The 23702-nt window shown below is 36.2% G+C and overlaps 1 protein-coding gene across 3 annotated transcripts in view; it reads right to left on the bottom strand.

Annotated features, from left to right (window-relative positions):
* The window catches only part of HDLBP (high density lipoprotein binding protein), a 61050-nt gene that overhangs the window by 2826 nt on the left and 34522 nt on the right, over positions 1 to 23702 (bottom strand). For all 3 annotated transcript variants that reach the window (XM_026694867.2, XM_026694876.2, XM_026694859.2), the window contains exons 8-27: positions 23443 to 23649; positions 22839 to 22946; positions 21983 to 22087; positions 21474 to 21552; positions 19390 to 19529; positions 18280 to 18384; positions 17712 to 17825; positions 16167 to 16253; positions 15862 to 15993; positions 13914 to 14132; positions 12014 to 12235; positions 11682 to 11900; positions 10958 to 11096; positions 8409 to 8563; positions 6804 to 6908; positions 5960 to 6094; positions 1907 to 2050; positions 1194 to 1379; positions 598 to 714; positions 349 to 477 (exon numbers count right to left, since the gene is read on the bottom strand). In XM_026694867.2, the coding sequence (XP_026550652.1) occupies positions 349 to 477; positions 598 to 714; positions 1194 to 1379; positions 1907 to 2050; positions 5960 to 6094; positions 6804 to 6908; positions 8409 to 8563; positions 10958 to 11096; positions 11682 to 11900; positions 12014 to 12235; positions 13914 to 14132; positions 15862 to 15993; positions 16167 to 16253; positions 17712 to 17825; positions 18280 to 18384; positions 19390 to 19529; positions 21474 to 21552; positions 21983 to 22087; positions 22839 to 22946; positions 23443 to 23649 (2847 nt within the window). The remainder of the gene's footprint in view (positions 1 to 348; positions 478 to 597; positions 715 to 1193; positions 1380 to 1906; positions 2051 to 5959; positions 6095 to 6803; positions 6909 to 8408; positions 8564 to 10957; positions 11097 to 11681; positions 11901 to 12013; positions 12236 to 13913; positions 14133 to 15861; positions 15994 to 16166; positions 16254 to 17711; positions 17826 to 18279; positions 18385 to 19389; positions 19530 to 21473; positions 21553 to 21982; positions 22088 to 22838; positions 22947 to 23442; positions 23650 to 23702) is intronic.

The following is a 23702-nucleotide window of genomic DNA, read 5'->3' as shown; positions in this document are numbered from 1 at the left end:
ATGAATGTTTTTGGAAAGAATGAAAGTAAATAAAATCTGGACTACTAAAAATGTAAGAAGAAAAATACTAAACATTTGAACATTCAAAAGCAAGAAGTTTTTAAGACTGGACAACCATTTGTCTGAAATGTTATAGAGTTTTCTGCCTGAGCAGGGGGTTGGACTAGAAGACCTCCAAGGTCCCTTTCCAACTCTATTATTCTGTTAAATCAACAATAGAAGACGATTCTCTCTCACCATCTCACTTTGCCTTGGCTTTTATAGAGGCTGGAATCTAAATGAAAGAGTCAAGTGAGTCCCAATGTTTCCTTCCGTCCAAGAAACGTCTCTTACATAAACAGCTCCTACCTTCTCAGTATTGCCTGCTGTCCACGGGGCATCTCTAACCACAAATCCCTTTGATGCAGCCTTAGCTTCTTCATGACCAGGTGGTTTCATGTAGACTTGCATTGCCTCATTATCTACTACATCAGCCAGCTGCAATGCCAAACAACAAGCATAGCTTAGTTAGCAGAGTATATATATACAAACACAAGAGTAATGCTGTAATTCTGCTTTATAATATTTTGAATCCATGTAATTAAGTAATACACATACATATTCCTCTTCCAGATTCAGAATATGATCAATGGCTTCCTCCACATTGTCAGGGAGTCCAGTCACGGTCACACAGTTGGGATCAGCCGCTCCACTTTGAGGAAAACGTATATCCACCTGGAGAGACAAAAATTATCTCAGATATGGTGGCCTGATATATTTACCTCTCTCTCCCATTTCCCTTGAAGTTGTATACCCCCAAAAGTGTGTGTAACTAATGTGGTTACAGAATGCAAGGAGCAACTGAAATTGTTTAGTTTCTCAAAGAAAGGACTATTCATACTTAAATCAACAAATAATGCCATATTTATAGGAAATCTATGTGCATCATTAGAACTATGACTGCTGTGCTTTGAATAGTATTCAGACCACATTCACAATTATTCTGGAACCTGAGGGTGATAAGATGCAACATACAAGTTTCTTGTACACAACCAGGATCAGTATAGGATCTTGCATTTTTTTATTCAATTAACTTGTTTTTATTTGCACTGATTCTCATTCATCTGCTGAAGCAAAACCCCCCAACAACTTAGCTGCTGCTATTGATAAATTGATTTCTAGCCATTTACCAGAGGGTACAATGTTTTAATCACCTTGAATTCATCCATAATTTTGCGGATAGCTTTCCCACGTGCCCCAATAATGCGGGCATGAACACGATGGTCTAGGGTGATATCTTCAGATACCATCTGCTCCAGTTCATCAACAATCTTCATGATGGCATCTCGCGCAGATTCAGTATTTTTCTCATAGCCTGTAATGATAATCTGATCCTGGGCCTAAGGAAGGAAATGTTGGTCATTTTAGGCTCTTCAAATTGGTAGCAAAGAATATAAGCAAAATGTATGAAAAGCAGGGGTGGATTTTAACGGTTCTGTCTGGCTCTGTAGAACCGGTAGCTCTGAAGAGCAGCAGACATAGAACCGGTTCTATGTCTGCTGCTGTTTTGGCCCACCCGCCAGCCCGGGCTCTTACCTGACCTTTATTTCCTGCTTTTTCAACCTCAGCTGCTTTGCACAGCACAGCTGTGATTGAAAAAGCAGGAAAAAAGTGCTTTTTCAAATGCTGCGCGCCCATGTGCAGCGCTGCTCAGCTCTCCAGGCTGCAAGCTGACAATGTTTCACACGCAAAACGTAAATCACCGAACCGGTAGTTACACCGGTCAGATCCCATCCTTGCTGAAAAGTCCTGCTGTGGAGGCAGCAGTGGGAACAAACCAGGTAACACAAATGTATGCTAAACAAAACAAATCCACTCCAAAATTTTTGACAGGTTCCCATCCTTTCTTCCACACCCAGTTCTTCACCTGAGATTCATCATCCTTGTCTGGGAACTGTATAGTCACATCATGTTCTGTGCGGATTTGAGTGATCACTGCCCCTTTTCTGCCAATGATTTTAGGATGGTATCTGGGGTCCACAGCAACAGTTAACTTAAAGTTTCGCAAAGCCTAGAACAATAAAGTTTACATTTTAAACATTTTCTGCCTCTAATCAAGCAATTTTACTACTACTCTGGCAATAGTTATTTAATGAGAGCTATAAATATAATAATATGTCTGTACTTATATGAACTTATTTCCAAACTATAGAGGTTCTGCTTTTATGGCTACTCTTAATAAACTTTTACAGTGGTGATCATAAGATCCTGGGGCTTTTCTATGATGGCCTCAATTGTCAGAATATCTTTCTACCAGGAGGACTGCATGATTGTGCCGTGAGTATTTACAATAGATCTTAAAAATATGGCTGCACTAATCTCTAAAATGAATATAGATATTCATTTTTAAATGATTTTGCTATTACTTTAGAGTAGGAGTCTAGCTGAAGTCCGCCAGGCTTACTGTTGCCAAGGTTGGAGACCCCTGATCTAGAGCAATCTCATCCAATCTGTTGCCCTTCAGATGGGTTGGATTGCACCTTGAATCACACACTGTCTTTGGCTAAGTTGGTTACTCTTCATGGAATTCGTATTATATCACACAGCTTAGTAACCTCCACATAACAAATTGTTGGTACTTTGATACCAAAATATTTCATTCTCTAGTCTCGAGTCATATATCTAAAGTCTTTCAGAAATTGCAGCAAGAGTTGGTGAAAGTAATGACGACACATTGTATTAATTTTTTAAAGAAATATTTTACATTTTATTTTGCACCAACTTGCCTATGTGTAATTTGAGATGCCCACACACAACAAAACTGCAATCTGATTAACTTTCCTAAGCTTTGGTTCAAGCATAGTGAGTGTTAAAGCAGACAAAATGCCTGCAAAGATTATCCAAAATAATCTATTTCTCTATAATCTTCCTCAGTGTCAGATTCTAAAATATCGCCTGCAGTATTTCTTAAACTGGGGGTAATTTAGGCATATCCTAGGAGTAACGGAGTAATTTGTAACTGCTGTTTTATGAGTCAAGGATCTAGTTTGGATTGCTGTTGCTGAAACACTTGGTCAGGCTTTTTTTTACTACTCAATCCTTGAGAATTGCTTTACAATTTTATTTTAAAAAATTAAAATGAAAGAAAAAAATAATACAAAAAATAAAATAAAATAATTAAAAAATCACATTTTGTCTGTAATAATCTAACTGCATTTATGATATAAAACACCCAAATTCCATAAATTTTTCCAATTTTTTGTCCATGAATCCCAAAAGAAAAATCTATGGTCTCATTTGTATATTAATTTTTTAAATCCTCTAGATCAGTGAGTGTATTTTGAATCCAACATTTTATAAGTTTTTACACATTCCACCAAGAATGAAAAAATGTCCCTCCTTCTTCATGTTTCCAACTTAAATTTGAAATTTCTTTATACAGAAGTTTCTAGATAATCTCTCTGGTGGGCATATATCAAAAGTATATAATTTTATAAAAATTCTCTTTAAGAGTATAAAACAATGTAAATTTCAACCCTTTCAACCACGTTTTTTATTGTTCTATTTGTATATTATAACCCACATTTTAGTTCACATTATCATACATTCTTTCACTTGCTCCTCTCCTGTTTCTAATTTCAATAAACATGTATACATATTACCAATTATATATTCATCATTTGTATACAGTTGTTTCAAACTCAGTCTTACAATATTCAAAACAAAGTCTGTTTTCTACTTTAAAACTTTCTAATAACTGTAGATAGGAAAACCATTGATAACTATGCCCTTTGCTACCAGTTCTCCTCTTGATTTTATTTTACATTTCTCTTGATAAAATTCTAATATCTCACAATAAATTAGCCATTTGTGTTTGTCTATTATTTCTTGTGCTTCACATGCTGTTATCCACAAAGACGTTTTCAGGAATAATTTGTGTTTGTATCTATTTTATATTCTCAGTACAGCATGTCTAATATATTGTAATGGTTTTTAAAATCCACTTTAACCTTGACTTTGTTGGGTCACAATTTCTATACCGGTCATGTATTTCTAATTCCAAAAGCCTTCTATTTCTCAGAAATATGTACTCTTTCATTCCAAACCAAACAGCAAGTTGCAAAATACAATTTCAAATCAGGTAAACCTGCTAATGTACCAAATTCTTTTAATATGCCCATTAATGTTTCACTTCTCTTTAATGGATTTTCCAAAAGCAGCTCCAAATCAACTGAACAAACCTTATAAAAAACATACAAGTTTTAAAAATCTTTACTCCCACAATCCTATAATAGTATTTCAAGAACCAAAATAAATAAGAGAGGAGAAAGCAGGAATCCCTATCTTCTTCTGTACCTTACAGGGTTTTTTTTTGTTGGATCTTCATTAATAATTATTTGGGCTTCCTGTTAAGTGTAAATTGATCTTACTCATTTAATAAAATTATCTCCAAAATTACTATCTCCCAAAATCTTGAGCAAGAAGCCCAGTTCAAATTGTCAAAGGCCTTCTCTGCATCTAAGAAATTCAATGCTGCTTATTTTTCATTTTTCTCTCTCTTCTCTTCAATTTTGGTTTTATTTTTGGAGATTGTCTGGGCAAGTCCATGCAGTTTTCTTGGCAAGGTTTTCAGAAGCGATTTGCCACAGTCTCCTTCCCAGGGCTGAAAGTGACCAGCCCAAGGTCACCCAACTGGCTTTGTACCTAAGACGGGTCTACAGTCTCCTGGTTTCTAGTCTGATGCCTTAACCACTACACCAAATTGGCTTTATGTTACAGCAAATATTCCAAATGGCCACCACATTTTTAACATTGTCCTTTCACTGTCTTTTAGGTAAAAAACTGATCTATACTTTTTTGTTAAATCTTGTCCCTCTTTGGGTATTAGTGCTATACTGGCCTCTTTCCAACTCTCTGGCATCTTTCCTCCCTGTAACATAACTTCAACATATTTTGTAAAAGTTCATCGTCAAAACATTTATAAAAAACTGATAATCCACCTCTTCTAGGTATCTTTCCTAGTTCAATCTCTTTTATAGCTTCAGAAACTTCCCTTATTGTTATAGGCCTATTCACAATCTGTTTCTGTTCCTCTGTAATCTTTGGTAAATTCTTCAGATATTCATCTATTTTCTCCAGAAAGATATCACTTTCTTTATACAAGATGGGATAATATTGATGAAAAGAGTTTTGTATAGCCATGTTGCCAATTAATATAGTATCTTGTAATTTCAATATCTCATTCTTTTCCATTTATTTTTGTAATTTATATGCCAATTTCTCTGGCTTTTTTTTAGCCTTACATAGTTACATTTTTTTAGCCTTACATAGTTCATTTTAATTCCATTTCTTTTTCACAGATTTATTCTTACATAGATCATCACTGTAAACAAAATATGTATCTTCTCTGGAAATTTCTGTAGTTCATCTTCTTTCCTCTTTATCTCATCCAAAATAACTTTTTTTCTCTTGACTCTTCTTTTTGAGTTCACTATTATAATGTATACTTTAATATATAATAAAAGATTTTCTTGCATTCCAAATAGCTCTTAAATCAGTACCTTGATTTTTCTAGATCAATATTTCATTTAGTATCCATCTAAAAGAACTATATTTCCTTTTATAAACCAAAATCACATAATTATGCTCCAAAAAAGGTTAAACCTTCAGAATCCTCAGAACCCTTAGTAGCCAAATTATTTGATGTTGAAATCCAAATAATATCTATTCTTGAGCAGGAGCTATGCTTTTCAGAAACGTATGTAACTTATCTCTTATCTAATCATTTGCGAGGCAGCATCTTTTCCCAACATCTCCCAAGGTCTTTCCTGCATATCATTACATAAGTCTCCTGCTAAGATTTTTCTCTATAGAAACATCCTTAATTGAAGCATTTTTACTAATAGTTATTTTAAACTTTAACAAGGCAAGTAACTGAAGGACATTGACAAAAGCACTATAATTATTGTCCAATACATACCCGATCTTCTTGCTCAGCTTGCAGTTCCTTCACTCTCTCTAAAAGTCTGGCTTTGGCACGATCAAGATGAGCAGCAAGCCCGCTTATAGAGATGATATCAGATTGAAGCTCAGGAGCGGGAACTTGGATGTTTACCTAATAAATGCAGATAAGGAATTGGTATTTTATCACGATGTCCTCAACCTTCAAACATGCCATTATTCAATGAGTTGGATCTGCCAAACTCTTAAGTAAATACAATACTATTAAACATTAGACAACCCGTGATTGTCTGGGTCGTTTCAGAGATACTTCCTTACCAGATTTCTCAATGCCTTCAATAATGAGAGAGATACTCAGAGTTGTAGCTGCCTTCAAAGTTGAACTATATAGTACAATCAAACATCAAAGGCTGACCAAAGGAAATGTTTTATAACATTTCATATTATGTCATGAAATGTTTTGATAATTTTTATCATAACCTAGAAGTCATACAACAAAAACATTACAAGTAGTCCTAGACTTAGGACTGTTTAATGACTGTTCAAAGTTACAACAGCTTTGAAAAAAGTAGTTTACAACCGGGCTTTGTATTTATGACTGTCACAGAATGCCTGCAGTCACATGATCAAAATTCAGGCACCAAGCATGTATTGATAATGCTTGCAGCATTCCAAGGTTCATGTGATCACCACTGACAACCTTCCCAAGGGGCTTGATAAAATCAGTGCTGAAAACCAGATTCACCTAATGACAATGGCCAAAAAGGTTGTAAAATCAGGTGTGGCTCACTTAATAACTCCACTGCTTAGTGACTTAGTTCCAGTCCAATTGTGATCAAAAGTCAAGGATTACCTGTACTCACCTCAAATTCATCCATCATTTTTCGGATTCCAACACCCTTTTGACCAATGATAAAACGATGAAGGTCAAAGGGAACTTCTACTTCAATTGTAACTGGAACCAAAGCCTGAAAATGAACATTATATCAATTAAGTAAATTATGACAAAAAGGTTCTGTCACAGCACATGAATTAAACCAGCAGTTAAAAGGAGAAAAATTTATATTATATAATCACCAACCAGCTGTATAACTGTCTTATATCTAGGGATTTCAAACCTTTCTTTCACTTTGTAAGAAATTTACAAAGGTACATACAGATTCTGCTACAGACAGTATAATTTTTTAAAAAAAATCTAATTAATTAATTGATTGATTGATTAAATATATGGACAACCATAAGAGAGATTGGCAGAGCCAGGGGAAGGAGTTAAACAAGGCAGAGTCCTTGTTTAGAGTCCTTATGCAGCTACAGAATAATAAAGTCCAATCACCCTTGAATGTCGATGGCCCTTATTTAACTCTAACCAGGTACTAACTGTTGGTTGAGTAGATTTCTGTGCAAAGGCTTTCAGCAATAAATCAGTTAATTTGAGCCTTCATGTGTGGACCTAGTTTTTTATGCTTGACAACAAAAGATTCTAATAACATTAATAACATTCTACCCAGTTTATGGTAAAGATGAATGAAAGATGACATTAAATGTTCAACTCCACTGGAGCTGGGCAACAAATAAATTTAAATAAACAAATGAAATGAATAAAACTTCTTATAAACGATAAAGTTTCCCTGTCCAGTTGTGTCCGATTCTAGAGAGCACAGTGCTCATCCCCGTTTCTTGGCTGAAAGAGTCTTATACTCACCCAAAAAAATATACTTAGCTAATATAGAGACAAAAAGAAAAGAAATCTAGGTAGGCATTCTAGGTAGGCATTCACCCAATTCTATAAAGGTAAGACTTTTAAAACAATTCCTTATTCTACTTCAATTTATATAGAGATTCCTTTTCCCTGGAAAGTTTGCTTTAATCAGAAGCTGGAAACTGCTCCTACCTTACTTCTTTGTTAATTTTGATAAACATATTGTTCTTTTGTCACCCTTGGAATTTCTTTGTTTTAAAACTGTTCAACGCTTCTCTCCCTAGTTGAGAGAAAGTTGGGGAGTATCTTTGTGCGTGCATGACAGAGAATCTCTCCCCCATAAAATCACTGATTCTATGTTTGGCAAGCAGCCTGTGCATATCTGAGATTCTGGCTTGACCTTCACAACAGAACAGTTTGCCCGATCTCTGTTGCTTAATTCAAACCATGAAACATCAAATAAATACTGAAAGGAGCATTGGTATCTGGGATATCAAATGCTTTTACTCCATAATGTAAGTCACAACTCATTATAAGTCATTTTACTACACTTTTCACTTAACTGACTGTTCTGTTTCTGTAAGTGGTTAACGCAGACTACATACTGTCAATAAAAAAAGTGTCTCCAGAAGACAGGACATCTTGCACAATAGCCCCTTGAGATTTAATATGAAGACCACTTTACAGTGCTCATAAACAAAACTGATTATACTCCTGTGTTTAGATATGGGAGGCCTCTAAGATAATACAGATATCCAATCTCATTTACCTGGAGGGCCTCTTTTGCTGCCTCACATTTCTCTCGACGACCAGAGATTATGATAGTATCACATTTCTTTGGGGAGCCAGGATCTATTTCTTTGTATTCTTTCCCTTCATTATTCTCTTTGTCATTCTCATGTGCTACCACATCTGCAACAGAAGCTGTGTTCATAGGAAGAATAATAATTAGTTATTATATATGGATTACACTATATTTATTAGAATCTCCCTTCTTCTAATTTAAATCCATGATTTCATATTCTGCTCTTGTTATTCCATACTGTCTCATAATTCAAGCTATTAGCCTGAGATCCCATTGAGATAGTTTACATATTCCTAGGTATGCTGGGAAATAAATGAAAAGTCATCAGAAGCAGTAGAAAAATTGGATTTTATTTCATCAGCTCTAATTAACAACCTGTATTCTTTTTCTTTTTAAATAATTTTTATTGTTCTTTTTCACTTTTAACACACATTAATCTTGACTAACAGTACTGTGCCATCACTATTATAAAAATTATTCTACACATCAACCTCATATAAGTATCTATATTTATACATCTTTATATAAATTCATTTACTTTTATCTGTAATTTTCTTAATTCCTTTATCTTTATTATACCAATTATTCCAAATTTCATAATGCTCCGACTCTTCTTTCTCTTTTAGTTTTGATGTCAATTTGTCCATTTCAGCACAGTCTAGAATTTTTTGAATTATTAATTCCTCAGTAGGCATGTTGTTTTGTTTCCAACATTGTGTGTATATTATTCTTGATGCTGTCAGAATATGTAATAGGATATATTTAATCTTTTTTCTAGGATTCCCCTTAATTATTCCCAATAGTAACAATTCTGGTTGAAATTCTACTCTTCCATTATCTCTTATAGCCAACTCCATATTTTAAATCAATATTTTTGGGCTTCCGGGCATGACCACCACATATGGTAGAAGGTACCTTGGTTCTGTCTGCATTTCCAGCATGTTGGATTCATTTTAGACAATCTCATTGGGGGCAAATGCCACCTATAGAACATCTTATACATGTTTTCTTTATAGGCCGCTGATCTTGTTAATGTATAATTTTTATTCCACATTTTTTCCCAATCTGCTAAATCTATATTGTGCCCAAAATTTTTTGCCCATGCTATCATGCAGCCTTTTACTACCTCCTCTTCCAATGCGACTTTTAATAGGTAATTATACATCTTCACTATACATTTCTCTTCTGGGCCTATTAAAATTTTATCTAATTGTTGCAGCTCGGTGTAAATTCCATACTCTTCCATATCTTTTTTGTATCTGTTTTGTAATTGTAAATATGGCCACCAATCTATTAATTTACCTTGCTCTTTTAATTCCTGATTTGTTTTTAGCTTCCCCTGTTCGTCTAATACTTTTCTATCTCTGACCTTTTTGCTCATGTCCAATGTGTTTTGGGATATCATTGCTTCCATAGTAGATAACTAAACAGGTATTTTTATATAATTTTATATAATTATATTTTTATATAACAACCTGCATTCTTAAAGGGATGTGAAAATAAATTAATTAGGTTTTTTCTTTTTTTTTTCAGGAGACTCCAGACAGTAGTCTTCACTAGTGATATGAGTAATGACGCAAGTACTGTGATGACCTGCACAAAGTGCAAACTCATCTTGCTGGAGGAGAAAGTGGATGACCTGGATGCATGTCTGGCAACTCTGAGATTAATAAGAAATTTCTAGACAAACAGAAGGATGTTTGCAAAACAATCACAGGGATAAGAGGCTGCTACAAAAACAAGACAACATCCATGGAGAAAAGCTAGCAGCTTTGAAATATTGTTATTTCCTGACCCAAACTTCTTTTTCCTTAAGCAGTGCATTGGGTTTGTCTTTGCTTCCTACCTATGCTGTGCTGTTCCACAAAATAATATAAACATACCAGGTCCTCGTGTGCATAATCATCTTCATACATTTTATTTTCTATTTCTTTATCTATTTTGAGAGGTTTCTAGTGACCTGCCTCTTAATTTTTACGGCCAAATTCCTATTAATCCACCTTGTTCATCTATTTAGCAAACACTCTCTTCTTTAATACAAGAATAAGCAGTTCAAGTCTGTCAAGCTTTGAATATCAAAACCTGCCTCATTTTATTCACATCCTATGCATATATAATTCCTGGCAAACAACAATATCAATAGATACATAACAGATCACAATGTGCAAGAGAAGGCGAGAATTTTATGAGGCAAGGAAGCACTGAAGGTTTGCAACATTTCTACTTAGGGTAACCAGTTATTCCAGTTCCTCAGCTTGCTGCTCTTTACACAGCAATACAGTTTTTAAGCCACCCCTTGATAACACATAGAATTATACATACTGATAAGAATCTAAAGGTATTAATTTTGCTGAAAATTTCCATGAATAGCCAATAGCCATCTATCTATCAATCATCTATCAGTTATCCATCCATCCATCTTTTTAAAAAGTTACCATTATTGGATTATGGGATAATAGTGGTCAGTGTTCCAAAGGCATTCCTTGTAAGGGCAAACTTGTGAGTTATTGTACCTGTATTTTCCTCTCGGTCTGGAAATTTGATCTGAACACCATAGTCACGAGTAATCTGTTGAATTCTAGAACCTTTAGGGCCCATAATAGAACGATGGTATTTCTGAAGAATAGTGCATTCTATTGTCACCTGGGCTTCCTATGAAAGAAGAAAGTCTTACAATATGAATTACAGATTAAGTTATCCTTCTGAAAATATAATTCCAAGGGGAACATAGGAAAATCCCATAAATGCATTATGTAGCTGTGAAAGGAACCAATGATATAAACCAAGGTAGACTTATTAAATCTGCTTAATATTTGTCTTGATATAAAAACTTGTGAGTTTTTATTGACTTAATAAATTCTACCTTCCTTTTACAAGTTTTAAAGAAGCAAAGACAACACTAATTCACAAAGATGTACTTTTTGTAAAACTATTATGTTATTTCCAAGATTAAGAAACACTCATGCAGAATGACAACAGGAATTAGCAGACTCACTAAGTGGACTGGGATTACTAAAGGACATATAAAGGATGACTCCAAGGCTAAAATAAATGTGGTCAGAAAAAGAGTTCTTTCCCCAATTTGTGTAAGAATTTGAAATGTTATCACTTAGACATGAAGAAAAGCTAAAATGAACCCAGTTTTTTTCTGTTGCAATAACATAAACTAAGGGCATAAGAAACAAGGACCATACATTAGTTTTTATTCTCTGTGATTGATTAAAGATGGATGCTTACCAAATCATCAATGATTTCAAGGATACGTTTCTTTGCTGCTTCCACACAATCCTTTGCTCCTTTAAGAGTGACTTTGTCACTTTGTGTACCAGGGCGTGGGAAACTGACCATCACACCCCCATACTCCTCTGCAATGATCCTCAGTACCTGCCCTTTCCGAATGACAAAGTACCGATGATGCTTTGGATCCACAGTCATAGAATCTTCAACTACATTATCCTGTAGAAACATGAGACATATAATTGCCAAATGTAACAATAGTGTTTTTAAACCCATGTCAATGTGAAAATGCAATTATTATATAAGTAAGAGAATTAGGATGCTCTCCTTACCAGATTCTTAATGAGCACCTCCAGTTCTTTCTGGGCTTCTTTGACAGCTTCTTCTGTTCCCATGATAGTAATCAGTTCCTGATCTTTGTCCTCTGAAGTAGGAAAGATAATCCGAGCACCAGTATTATCCCGCACTTTGCGAATATTGCCACCACCTTTGCCAATCAGGAACTTATGATATTCTGGTTTGGCCCGCAAATCCACAGTATAACTCTTGGTTTGCTGCATAGAACAAAAAAATGGAAGCTATTTGTTCAAATCCCCTTTTTTTGCTAAAAAAAAGAAAAGAAATGAATATGCCTAACATGTTTGTGAAGCCTAACAACTGATTTGAATAAGGGTAAGAATATTTTAGAATATTGAAGGGAAGCGTCTACAAGAATAGAGCTACAGTATATGCAAGAAAAGCCAAATCAAACTATGTGTAAACTATGTATATAAATCATGTGAAAATTAAATTATGTTTCCATTGTCTCATTTTCCTTGAGTGGATTCCTCTGGACTTTCAAAAACATTCATTCACTCAGACCAAGGAAGGCCACGTCATAAGAATATGCATGCATTATCAGTTTTCAAAGAATCACATAATTGTTGTGGAACACAAATAATTGCCAGTGAACTATGTAATTCAGTACTGTCTACACACAGACAGGCAGCAAGACTCTGGGTTTTTTATCTGCCTATCAGCAAACTCAGCTATAAAACTCAGATGCTTTCCCTATGAAGCATAATCTCTACTGAGTTTCAGCTCTTCTTAATAAGGTGGTATGAAAAAGATTAAACTGGACTTGGATCAGGAAAAACTACTTAGCTGTGAACTTCGGTTTATTTATGACTTTGGGTAAAGTACTTTCTTTCAACCCAATGTACTCTGTCCTCTCAGTTTATTCTACAATGAAAAATTGTTATGATAACCACCTTTAGCTATACAGAGAGACAAATATAGACAAATGAAATAAAAATTAAATATTTAGGCTATTTGAAACTAAATGAGAACAGTAAGAATACTAAATAAATATGGTTTGAGCTCCTGAAATGCATGAAATGGCTTTTTGGTATTGTTAAATTTTCTCATCATGACTTGTTACTATGTTGAGGAAACAAAATAGCAGGATTAAATAGTTTCAGGAAATATTACAATGGTCATATTTCAAATGTTAAGACTACAAGTTTCTAATAAAAGCATGATATAAAATGAAGCACTGTATAATTATAACTTCACAACAAAAAGACAATCTTAGGGAAGAATGAGGACAAGCAAAAATGCAGACATCTGAAACCTAGTAGGGAAGGAGCAAGGCAACAATTCTCAGATGATTTACAGCTTTGATCTATTATAAAAAAAGACTGTGTCTGCTTTTTATACAGTTTATTTTAAGTAATTAAGACTTATATAAGTAGCAGCCAATCAGGGACGTGGTGGCTCAGTGGCTAAGATGCTGAGCTTGTTGATCAGAAAGTCGGCAGTTCGAATCCCTAGCACCATGTAACAGAGTGAGCTCCCATTATTTGTCCCAGCTTCTGCCAACCTAGCAGTTCGAAAGCATGTAAAAATGCAAGTAGAAAAATAGGGACCACATTGGTGGGAAGGTAACAGTGTTCCGGCACCTTCGGCATTTAAGTCATGCTGGCCACATGACCATGGAGACTTCTTCAGACAGCGCTGGCTCTTTGGCTTTGTAACGGAGATAAGCACTACCCCCTAGAGCCAGAAACGACTAGTATGTGCGAGGGGAATCTTTACCTTTACCTTTAGCAGCCAATCAGAAGATTAAAAAGTGAAGCGGGCAATATAAGATATATTTGTTTCAGGCTTTAAAACAGATAAATCAAGCCACATTCTATAAAGAAAGAGAGAAAATATATATGTGCATCTATTTTTCCAAATTCATATTATCACCTTTTCTTCTGCCAATTGTAGGAGTTGTTTCTTTGCCTTTTCAACATCCTGAGTAGGGCCCCTGATAGTGACTGTATCACTACCTGAGCCTTCGGTGGGGAAGTGAATATGAACTCCACCACATTCTTCCATGATGGAGCGGATAAAACGACCTTTGGCACCAATGAGTGAGTTGTGTAGCTTGGAAGGGATGGAGACTTCCATCTCTGTGATATTAGCCTAGGAAGAGAAATATTTTTAACAATCTCCCTCATACATAAAAATATTTGGAAAGTACAAAGAGTACCTTCCCTCTAAGAAGGAATTTAGGAAGTTTCTAATTCATTTTTACTTAGAACTGATGGTGAATGAGATATGAGCCAAATTGTAACTAACAGTCCTGAACTGTATCAGGCAACATTACTATCATTTTTATATTGTGTCAATTCTACTAAATTGTACTTTTCACAATAAAATGGAATAACACCAACTAGCTAAAGAACTAATGGGAAGATAAAACATGTACTGAATTTTCAAATTCATATTAAATCTAGTTTAGTGTTCAGTTCACTGTATAATGAGAATACATAGTCCTTGGTTATTGATCATTCAATTCAGTGACAATTCCAAATTACAATAGTGCTTTACAAGTGGTCCTTGAGGTTCTGGTGGTCCCAGCATCTCCGTGACCACACAATCACAATCTGGATGGTTGGCAACTAGTTCACACTTAAGACAGTTGTACATTCTGAGGTTGCATGATTGCAATCTACAGGGGTTGCCTTCACTTAGCCATATAGTTATCTGATGTTGCACTGTACAAGTGGAATTCTGGTCCCAGTTGCCATCGTAACACAAGAACGACCTGTACAAAATAGCCTGTTTTGACCTTTTTCCAACTGCTTATAAAATATGTAGAAAAAAACCTAGAGGACTGCTAAAGGAAAGTATTTGTAGCTCACGGCTGAAAATGCAGAGTCCTTGGTGCTCTCTGAGCTTAATTGTTTTCTTGCAGAGATTTCATTACCCAAACTAAGTAACATCATCAGCAGTAGTAGGGAGTGAGGGTTGCTCTCAAGACTGCCAGAAAGTTTGATGAAAAATCTTTAATTCCCCAACATATGGACAGAGTTAGCCATAATTTCAACTGTAAACATGCGAGACCAAGCCAAATCCAAAAATGCTAGATGATTCCTGGAAGCCTGGCACTGACAAACTGGCTATTAATAAGTCACATAGACATAAACAACATCTACATACTAAGCAAAAGAGACAATAAATAAGCCAAAGAGAACAAAAAGTCCAAAACACCTCCCCACCAGCAATTAACACCAGATTAGCATCAGGTGTTGCTAATCAAGAAGTAAACAATACCCCCAATCAAGGAACTGGCAAATAAGTTGAGAGTAAACAGCCCAACCAAAAAAACACCAAGACCACTCCAACCAACACAAACAAGGCAAGCCACTAGAATACAAACTGAGAGCAAACCCCTACTCCCTATTAGCACTGATGATGTTACCTAGCCTGCACTGTGAAACATCTGAAAGAAAACAACAAAGCTCAGAGAATACCAAGGATCCCTCAGTACATAGGGAAAGAAGATAGCTGAAATTCAGTGCTTCGAAAACACACCCAAAATATGTTTGCTCTCTCTCTCTTTGTGGAGCTTGAGGAGCCTCCTTAAAAAAGAGAGCCTTGTACAAACCTAGGGGAATCCCAAGAGATAGATAGGGAGCACTGGGTGCCTTTGGAGAGGGGGAAGTCTTGGGAGCCTGAGAGTAAGTAGTCCTGGGCCTGCACTAGAATTTAATGAGCTCATTTTAACAATTATACTGGGAAAAGCAGGGATGGGATCATTAAGTGAGATGCTTCAATTGTAACATGCAACCATAAAGGGGAACACTCCATTAAAGTTGTAAGTCAAGGACTACCTATAACTATACCCCTTAACCCTCATTTCTCCTACCAATTCTTTCTGGATGGATAGAATCCGATGGCGAGCAGCTTCACAATTGGCTCGTTTTCCTGTGATGACGATTGTTTCCGAGTTACTATTCTCTGCTGGTAGATCTATCTTAGTGTTGCATTCTTCACGGATCTACAGTGAATGTTTAAAAAAAAGTTGAGGGGACAGGCAAAGTTTATTTTCTAAACAAAATGATGCACTTTTTGCTGTAAAAGTGACACATCATCACTATCAGTAGGAGATAGCATCAATAATCTGGAGCAATGAAATGTCTATAATTTCAAGAAAAATTCAAGTAACCTTACCTTTTTAATGTTTGCACCTCCTTTGCCAATGATATTCTTGTGGAATTGTTTGAAGATGGGAACAGAAATAGAATAGCTATTCTCAACCTTTTAAGAAAGAAAGTTTAGGATCAATAAACCACAGACAAACAAATACCACTCCATTTGTATTGTATAGGATTATGACAATTCTCATAAATTATCCCTAAACAAAATCAATAAAATTCTAAACTAAATATTAGAAATGAATGGCAAAGAACTGAGAAAGAATATTGAGTAAGAACATGAGACAAATTCAGCAAAAGATTATTTTTGCACATTTACTGCACATACCAGAAAATGTTTAACAAAACGTTTCAATATGTTGGAAGTGTAAAATGGGTAAAGTGATACAAAACTAATATGAGTTTATCCCATTATTGCCCTGTTTTGATTTGATATCCATTTAAGTTTGTTGGTATGATGTTTCAAAAAATCAATATGATTAAAAATGTGAATGTACTTTAAAATCCTATTTGAAAAACTTGGAAATCAGTATATGGATCTATCAAGCATGGAAGGGGCACACAATACTTTTCAAAGTTGGAAAGATAGTGATCCCATATACAAAATATTTTTTTTTATTCATGAACCGTATCCCTTCTGATGTAATACTAAAGATTGATCAATGTACTTTGTGGGTTAAAAATTAATTATGTGCTCAAAAATTAGAATGAACCACTTCTTATATGTTTGGGAGCTGCTGCTTCTTTCCTCTATTTTTTCCTTTTTATTTTTGTGAAGGAATGAAGGATTATACAATTATAAATAATGTGACTGAAGAGGAGAAAAGTTTTCTTTCACATCAGAACTCACTAAAATGCACTAATAGCAGAATCAGGATAGTTGAAGAAATTGCTTCTTGATGTCTTCATAGTTAAAGCATACCCTAGCTGCCATGTAGTATGTTGTGTAGCAAATTGCCCTAGTGTCATGATTGGAACTGGAACATGGAGGATAAAACAATAAATAACTATTAGCCCTTAGACTAGGGGTGTCAAACTCAAGGCCTGTGTGCCAGATCCGGCCCACGTGGTGCTTAAATCTGGCCTGCGGGGCCAGCCAGGAAATAGAAAAGGACCGGCCTACGGTGCCTCCTACAGCACTCTGCCAGCCAAAACAGGATGTAGGGGGCCACATGTGACCCCCCCATGGCCTGTTTTGGCCGCAGGGTGCTGCAGGAGGTGTCCATCGCGTCTCCCCCTCCCAGCCCGCAGGGAACTACAATGCTGATCTGGCCGTTGAAGAAATCCAGTTGGACATCCCTGCCTTAGACTGAAATGTAAACTCCAGTTTCAAGTTAGGTACAATAGAAATGATAATCTTCTAAATATCAGTTGCATTTTATATTCCATACTTCCTCCTTATGTAGTTGATCAGCCTTGTTTTCAAACATATGAATAAATCTAAGACATTAACGTTATAAAAGATAGCAAAGTAACTCCAATTTAAAAAAAAATATTGATTTCTTAAGGTTAGCCACAATTGATGCAGTTACAGAAGGGGCAAAAAGTAAAGATCACCTACCAAATCTGCCACCATTTTCTGCATGTACTTTGTGCATTTTTCCACCTCATTCTTGGGTCCTCTAAGTTGTACAATATCACTCTTATGTGATGGATCTGGGAAGTTGATAATAACCTGCAACAAAGCTCAATTTTAATGTTTTTGTTGTACAAACAATGGCATTTACTTATTCATTTGTGACACTTCAGAGACTATTTCTGAATTGTGGAATCCATATGTCACCCTGTTTTTCTGTGGTTCTTGTAATTCTGTGCTGTTTATTGATATCATTCAGATCGGCTGAATCAAGATTGGATGTAAAGGAAGCAGAATGAAAAAAAAACTATAAAAAATCTGTTTCAGTTCAGTCTATGGGCCAAATAATAGACTAAATGTCATGGGTGATGGTTTCTGCCATTATTAGAGAATGTTATAGAACCAAGTTATGTGTAACAATATAAGCATTTATTTACATACATATTTGTATATGCATGTGTGTATACACATTTTAAAAAAACTATTGTTAATGTATGGGCTTTTTTAAAAATCAATAATTATATATAAACACACATGTGTATAATTTTGATACCTCTGGAAATTTATCCCTGGTGTCCCGAATCCTTTCACCTTTCTGTCCAATGATAGTTCTATGAAATTTCTGATCAATGATCAAGTCCTTTGTGCGTTCATTTTCCTAAAGGGTGGTGAAAGAAAGAAAAATATTCTGTATGAGTAATACTACTAGAACAAAATACGTATAATCAACAATTCCCAAAGTATAGTTCATTTGATCTATCAATTAATGAAAGCACAGAAAAGAACCTCATTTTGCAAATTTTTGATATAACTAGACAACCTATGACCCACTGGGTCATTGTTTCAGAGATATTTCCTTACAAGATTACTCAATGCCTTCAACATTGGCAGAATTTCTAACATATTGGAAAAATTCTTTAAATATCAGGGAGATATTTAGAGATGTATCTGCCTTGAAAATAGCACACGTTGAACTGTATAGCACAGTCAAACATGAAGAGTTGAGCATAGGAAATATTTATGACATTTTATATTGGGTCACAAAATGCTCTATGATAATTTTTATACCATAAAATGTTTTGTAAAATTTCAATTCCGTGAGAGTCATGGGCTCTGGATTTTGAATGTATTCTGTAAGTTAACCCATTTGGGGTATTTTGGTTTGAAAAATGTTGCCCTGAGGCACACTGTTTTGCCCAGATAAAGGTTGTAGACATGAGAATTTTAAAAGTATATTTCTCCTTTCAATCGGGAGTTTATCTGTTTAATCATAATTAAACATATAAGGGACACCCTGATTTAATGGACAATCCCTCCCCCTGAGCAGTTAAACTGAGACTTTACTATACTTTTAGATAATTTACACTTTCATAACATCTTTTTATTATTCAGGTACAGAATGTATGGCTTCAATCACAATGCACATTTGCCCTCTGAATTTATCAACTTTTGAGTACCAATACTGCAACAAATCCCAATAATAATCTTTCCCCCCCAAAACCAAAACCCCCAAACCAAATCAAAGTTAACAAAGAACAGTTAGCTTGCTATGTGAACACAGTTGCTAGGGGTTCATCTGACCTAGTTAAGCATGCTGTATTATCATGTGAACTAAAGACTAATAAAAATCCTCAATAATAATGAACTTTCTCTTCCTTCTCACCATACGTGATGCAAGATCCAACAGCTCTCTCTTGGCCTCTTGAACTCCCTGAGGGTCTCCTTCTATTCTGATGAGATTGCTTTTCTCATTGTCTGGAGCGATCCGCACAGATACTTTATATTGATCCTTAATTCTGTTGACTGCAAATTAAACAAAAGTTAACCCTACTTTGTACTGCAAAAATGCTACACCCAAGATTTCTGGGTTTTGGAACAAGGGTTGTTTAAAGGTTACTATTGTTCTAAGGCAATATAGATTCATAGAGAATAAGACAGAAAAGCAGAATTTGAAGTTTAATGTTTGATAAACAGAGAGGTTTTTAAAGACTACTGTGTAAATAGAAGAAAATAACTGAGAAGCAAGAGGGAAAAAAGATGTTTCTAAAGTACCTTTTTCCAAAATGTATTCATCCTCTATATTGAATTGTTACAATTACAAACAAATGACTGGACCCTCATTTGTTAGAGTTTCCAAATACACTGCTCAAAAAAATAAAGGGAAGACAAAAATAAGACATCCTATTCTTATTAAATACTTTGTTCATTACATAGTTGAATGTGCTGACAACAAAATCACACAAAAATTATCCATGGAAATCAAATTTAGCAACCCATGGAGGTCTGGATTTGGAGTTACACTCAAAATTAAAGTGGAAAAAAACACTACAGGCTGATCTAACTTTGATGTAACAAGTCAAAATGAGGCTCAGTAGTGTGTGTGGCCTCCACGTGTCTGTATGACCTCCCTACAACGCCTGGGCATGCTCCTGATGAGGTGGCGGATGGTCTCCTGAGGGATCTTCTCCCACACCTGGACTAAAGCATCCCCCAACTCCTGGACAGTCTGTGGTCCAATGTGGCGTTGGTGGATGGAGTGAGACAGGATGTCCCAGATGTGCTCAATTGGATTCAGGTCTGGGGAACGGGCGGGCCAGTCCATAGCATCAATGCCTTCATCTTGCAGGAACTGCTGACACACTCCAGCCACATGAGGTCTAGCATTGTCGTGCATTAGGAGGAACCCAGGGCCAACCGCACCAGTATATGGTCTCACAAGGGGTCTGAGGATCTCATCTCAGTACCTAATGGCAGTCAGGCTACCTCTGGTGAGCACAGGGAAGGCTGTGCGGCCCCCTAAAGAAATGCCACCTCACACCATTACTGACCCACTGCCAAACCGGTCATGCTGGAGGATGTTGCAGGCAGTAGAACGTTCTCCACGGCGTCTCCAGACCCTGTCACGTCTGTTACATGTGTTCAGTGTGAACCTGCTTTCATCTGTGAAGAGCACAGGGCGCCAGTGGCGAATTTGCCAATCTTGGTGTTCTCTGGCAAATGCCAAACGTCCTGCACGGTGTTGGGCTGTAAGCACAACCTCCACCTGTGGACGTTGGGCCTTCATACCACCCTCATGGAGTCCTTTTCTGACCGTTTGAGCATCCACATGCACATTTGTGGCCCGCTGGAGGTCATTTTGCAGGGCTCTGGCAGTGCTCCTCCTGTCCCTCCTTGCACAAAGGCGGAGGTAGCGGTCTTGATGCTGGGTTGTTGCCCTCCTACGGCCTCCTCCATGTCTCCTGATGTACTGGACTTTCTCCTGGTAGCGCTTCCATGCTCTGGACACTATGCTGACAGACACAGCAAACCTTGCCACAGCTTGCATTGATGTGCCATCCTGGATGAGCTGCACTACCTGAGCCACTTGTGTGGCTTGTAGACTCTGTCTCATGCTACCACTAGAGTGAAAGCACTGCCAGCATTCAAAAGTGATCAAACCATCAGCCAGAAAGCATAGGACCTGAGAAGTGGTCTGTGGTTACCACCTGCAGAACCACTCCTTTATTGGGGATGTCTTGCTAACTGCCTATGCTTTCCACCTGTTGTCTATTCCATTTGCACAACAGCATGCGAAATTGATTGTCAATCAGTGTTGCTACCTAAGTGGACAGTTTGATTTCACAGAAGTGTGATTGACTTGGAGTTACATTGTGTTGTTTAAGTGTTCCCTTTATTTTTTTGAACAGTGTATATAATTAATTATCCAGGACAGTTCCCTTCTAGAGACCTAAATAACATTTAACTCACTATTGGCTCCGCTCTTTCCAATGAGGTGTCTGTGGAATTTGTGATCTATGTTGATTTCTGCATAATCCATCCGATTAATCTGCAAAAGTAGTTTAATCAAAATTATGGACATTGTAAGTCTCTACTACAAAACAAACATGGCAGCAAAATCAAGCTATATAATTAAGCAATCATTATTAAATCCATATGTTTAGCTAAATTAATTAAAGCATGAGTACGTACTATATCTTTTGAGCTACTTTGCTTACTCAGAACTTGTTCTCATACAGCCCTTTACCCTTTTTTCAGCCATGCACTGAAAAGCTTAACTGTTATTTTTTATCTCCAGGACTGCAGTCATAAGCACATATACCACTAAATGAAAATCCTACAGAACACAGAGATATTACTTTGCTACAATATTCAAAATAACATATTTATTCTAAGAGGAGTAACTGTTTTCAAGATGTATTGATAGCTTTTAGTATTTTCCACTTGATAAACCTAGATATTATGGCTTCTCAACTCACCAGATCCTTGACCATGATCTCAATCTGGTCTTGAGCCATGTTCACATCTTCTGTGGGTCCTTCCAGAGTGATTTTATCTTCCCCTTCGGTAAATTCTATATGAACCTTTTAAAAATAGACGTAATTCAGCATCAGAATGAAAGACAAATCAGTTAATAACAAACAAATTAATCTGTGCTTTGTTTCTCCTAATCTGCAACCAGAAACATCTAAAAGCCTCTGTTGTCATTTTTAAAGATGGAGACTCAAATAGCCTCTTAGGTAAAATAGTATGTAGACACTTACTGAAAAATGAAAGTTAAGCAACTACCAAAAGTTAAAGCATTAAGACCCCATCTACTTACCCATGCTTTCAAAGAAAAAATGAAAAACCATATGGAATAGAACTTTCCTAGTGCTAACACCCTCTCTGTGGAATTCTCTTCCTAACTGCAATGTTAAGTACTAGCTAAAAAGGTCACATTTTTCAATGAAAATAGCTTGTTTTAACTGTCATTTTATTAACTTCAATTTGATCTTGATGAAGTGCTTTGCTTTTTAAAAATGCGTTTCTATCCTTATTAAAACTGAAAAATGCAACAAAAGGAACCTATTTTCTCATTTCCAGTCTTGCTGTCAACTTTTATTCTCTACTGCTCACACCAGACAACTTAAAGTTGTCCTAAAAAACATTTTCCAAAACTTTGCAATTCAACTCATTTTTCTCTATTCTCTTGGGGATGAACATTTTCAAGTATTTTCTCAATAAATTTGGTATCAGCTGTACAAAACATATATATGTATACCTCAAACTACTCCTTCCAGCGATTTCTCAAATTCAATGTTAATGTAAGAATCCACATTAATGAACTCATACCTTTGGCATTTGTTGTGTGATTTTGGCCAAGTTTTGCCCCTTCTTGCCAATGATGAAACGATGAAGCCAAGAGGGGGCTGAGACAGAGGAGACTGTGAAACTGTTCGCCTATAAAAGATATTAGTTGTATGAAGAAATTTATCATTCCATAAGCAGTACATATTGATACCAACCAATAATAATGACAACCCCAATTTCTTTCCCAAACCAATACTTTTGACTTCAGTATTCTGAAATTCATTCCAAATAATGATGCTCCCACCTTCATATGTCACAATAATAAAATTATCACACAAGTGGCCAGTGAGGCCTCAGGGTTTACTGTCTATGGTCCAGAGAAAACATTTCCTGACATTTTGCTGGCAATTGTGGCTGACATCTTCAGAGGCAAAGTAGTCTGCTACATAGATCACAGGCAACTGATCACACAATTGGTTTTGACTACTATTCCACATTTTGTATAGGGCTCAGAGAAATCTTATTGCTGAATATATTATTTATATTCTGAACAAGTTAGAAATTTATTTTTTATAAAAGTCTAATTAGTCAAGTGTTAATTAGTTGTCCATAAAAGAAAGGCCTTGCTGAGTGGCACTCTCGATACCTTGGCATAAACTTCAGTCAATGCCTGTCCAAGCTTTTCAGGTTCGCCACGCAGTATCACAGTCTCTGAGCTGCTGTCGGTGGGGGGGATTTCAACCGAGACTCCAGTTTTCTCCAAGATCTCCTGCAGGGAGTTCCCTTTGGGGCCGATGACATACTTGTGCTGGGACTTCTTCACCTCCACAGCAATGGTAGTAGTCTTCTTTTTCTGTAGGGAAGTATCAGCCAGGAAATGACAAGTTATTTGAAAAGGCATTGAGC

This window comes from Notechis scutatus, chromosome 4 (assembly GCF_049901735.1).
Source record: "Notechis scutatus isolate UNSWTSFEM ecotype Mainland chromosome 4, rNotScu1.2, whole genome shotgun sequence".
Taxonomy (NCBI): Eukaryota; Metazoa; Chordata; class Lepidosauria; order Squamata; family Elapidae; genus Notechis; species Notechis scutatus.
This window is presented reverse-complemented; position numbering and strand designations above follow the sequence as displayed.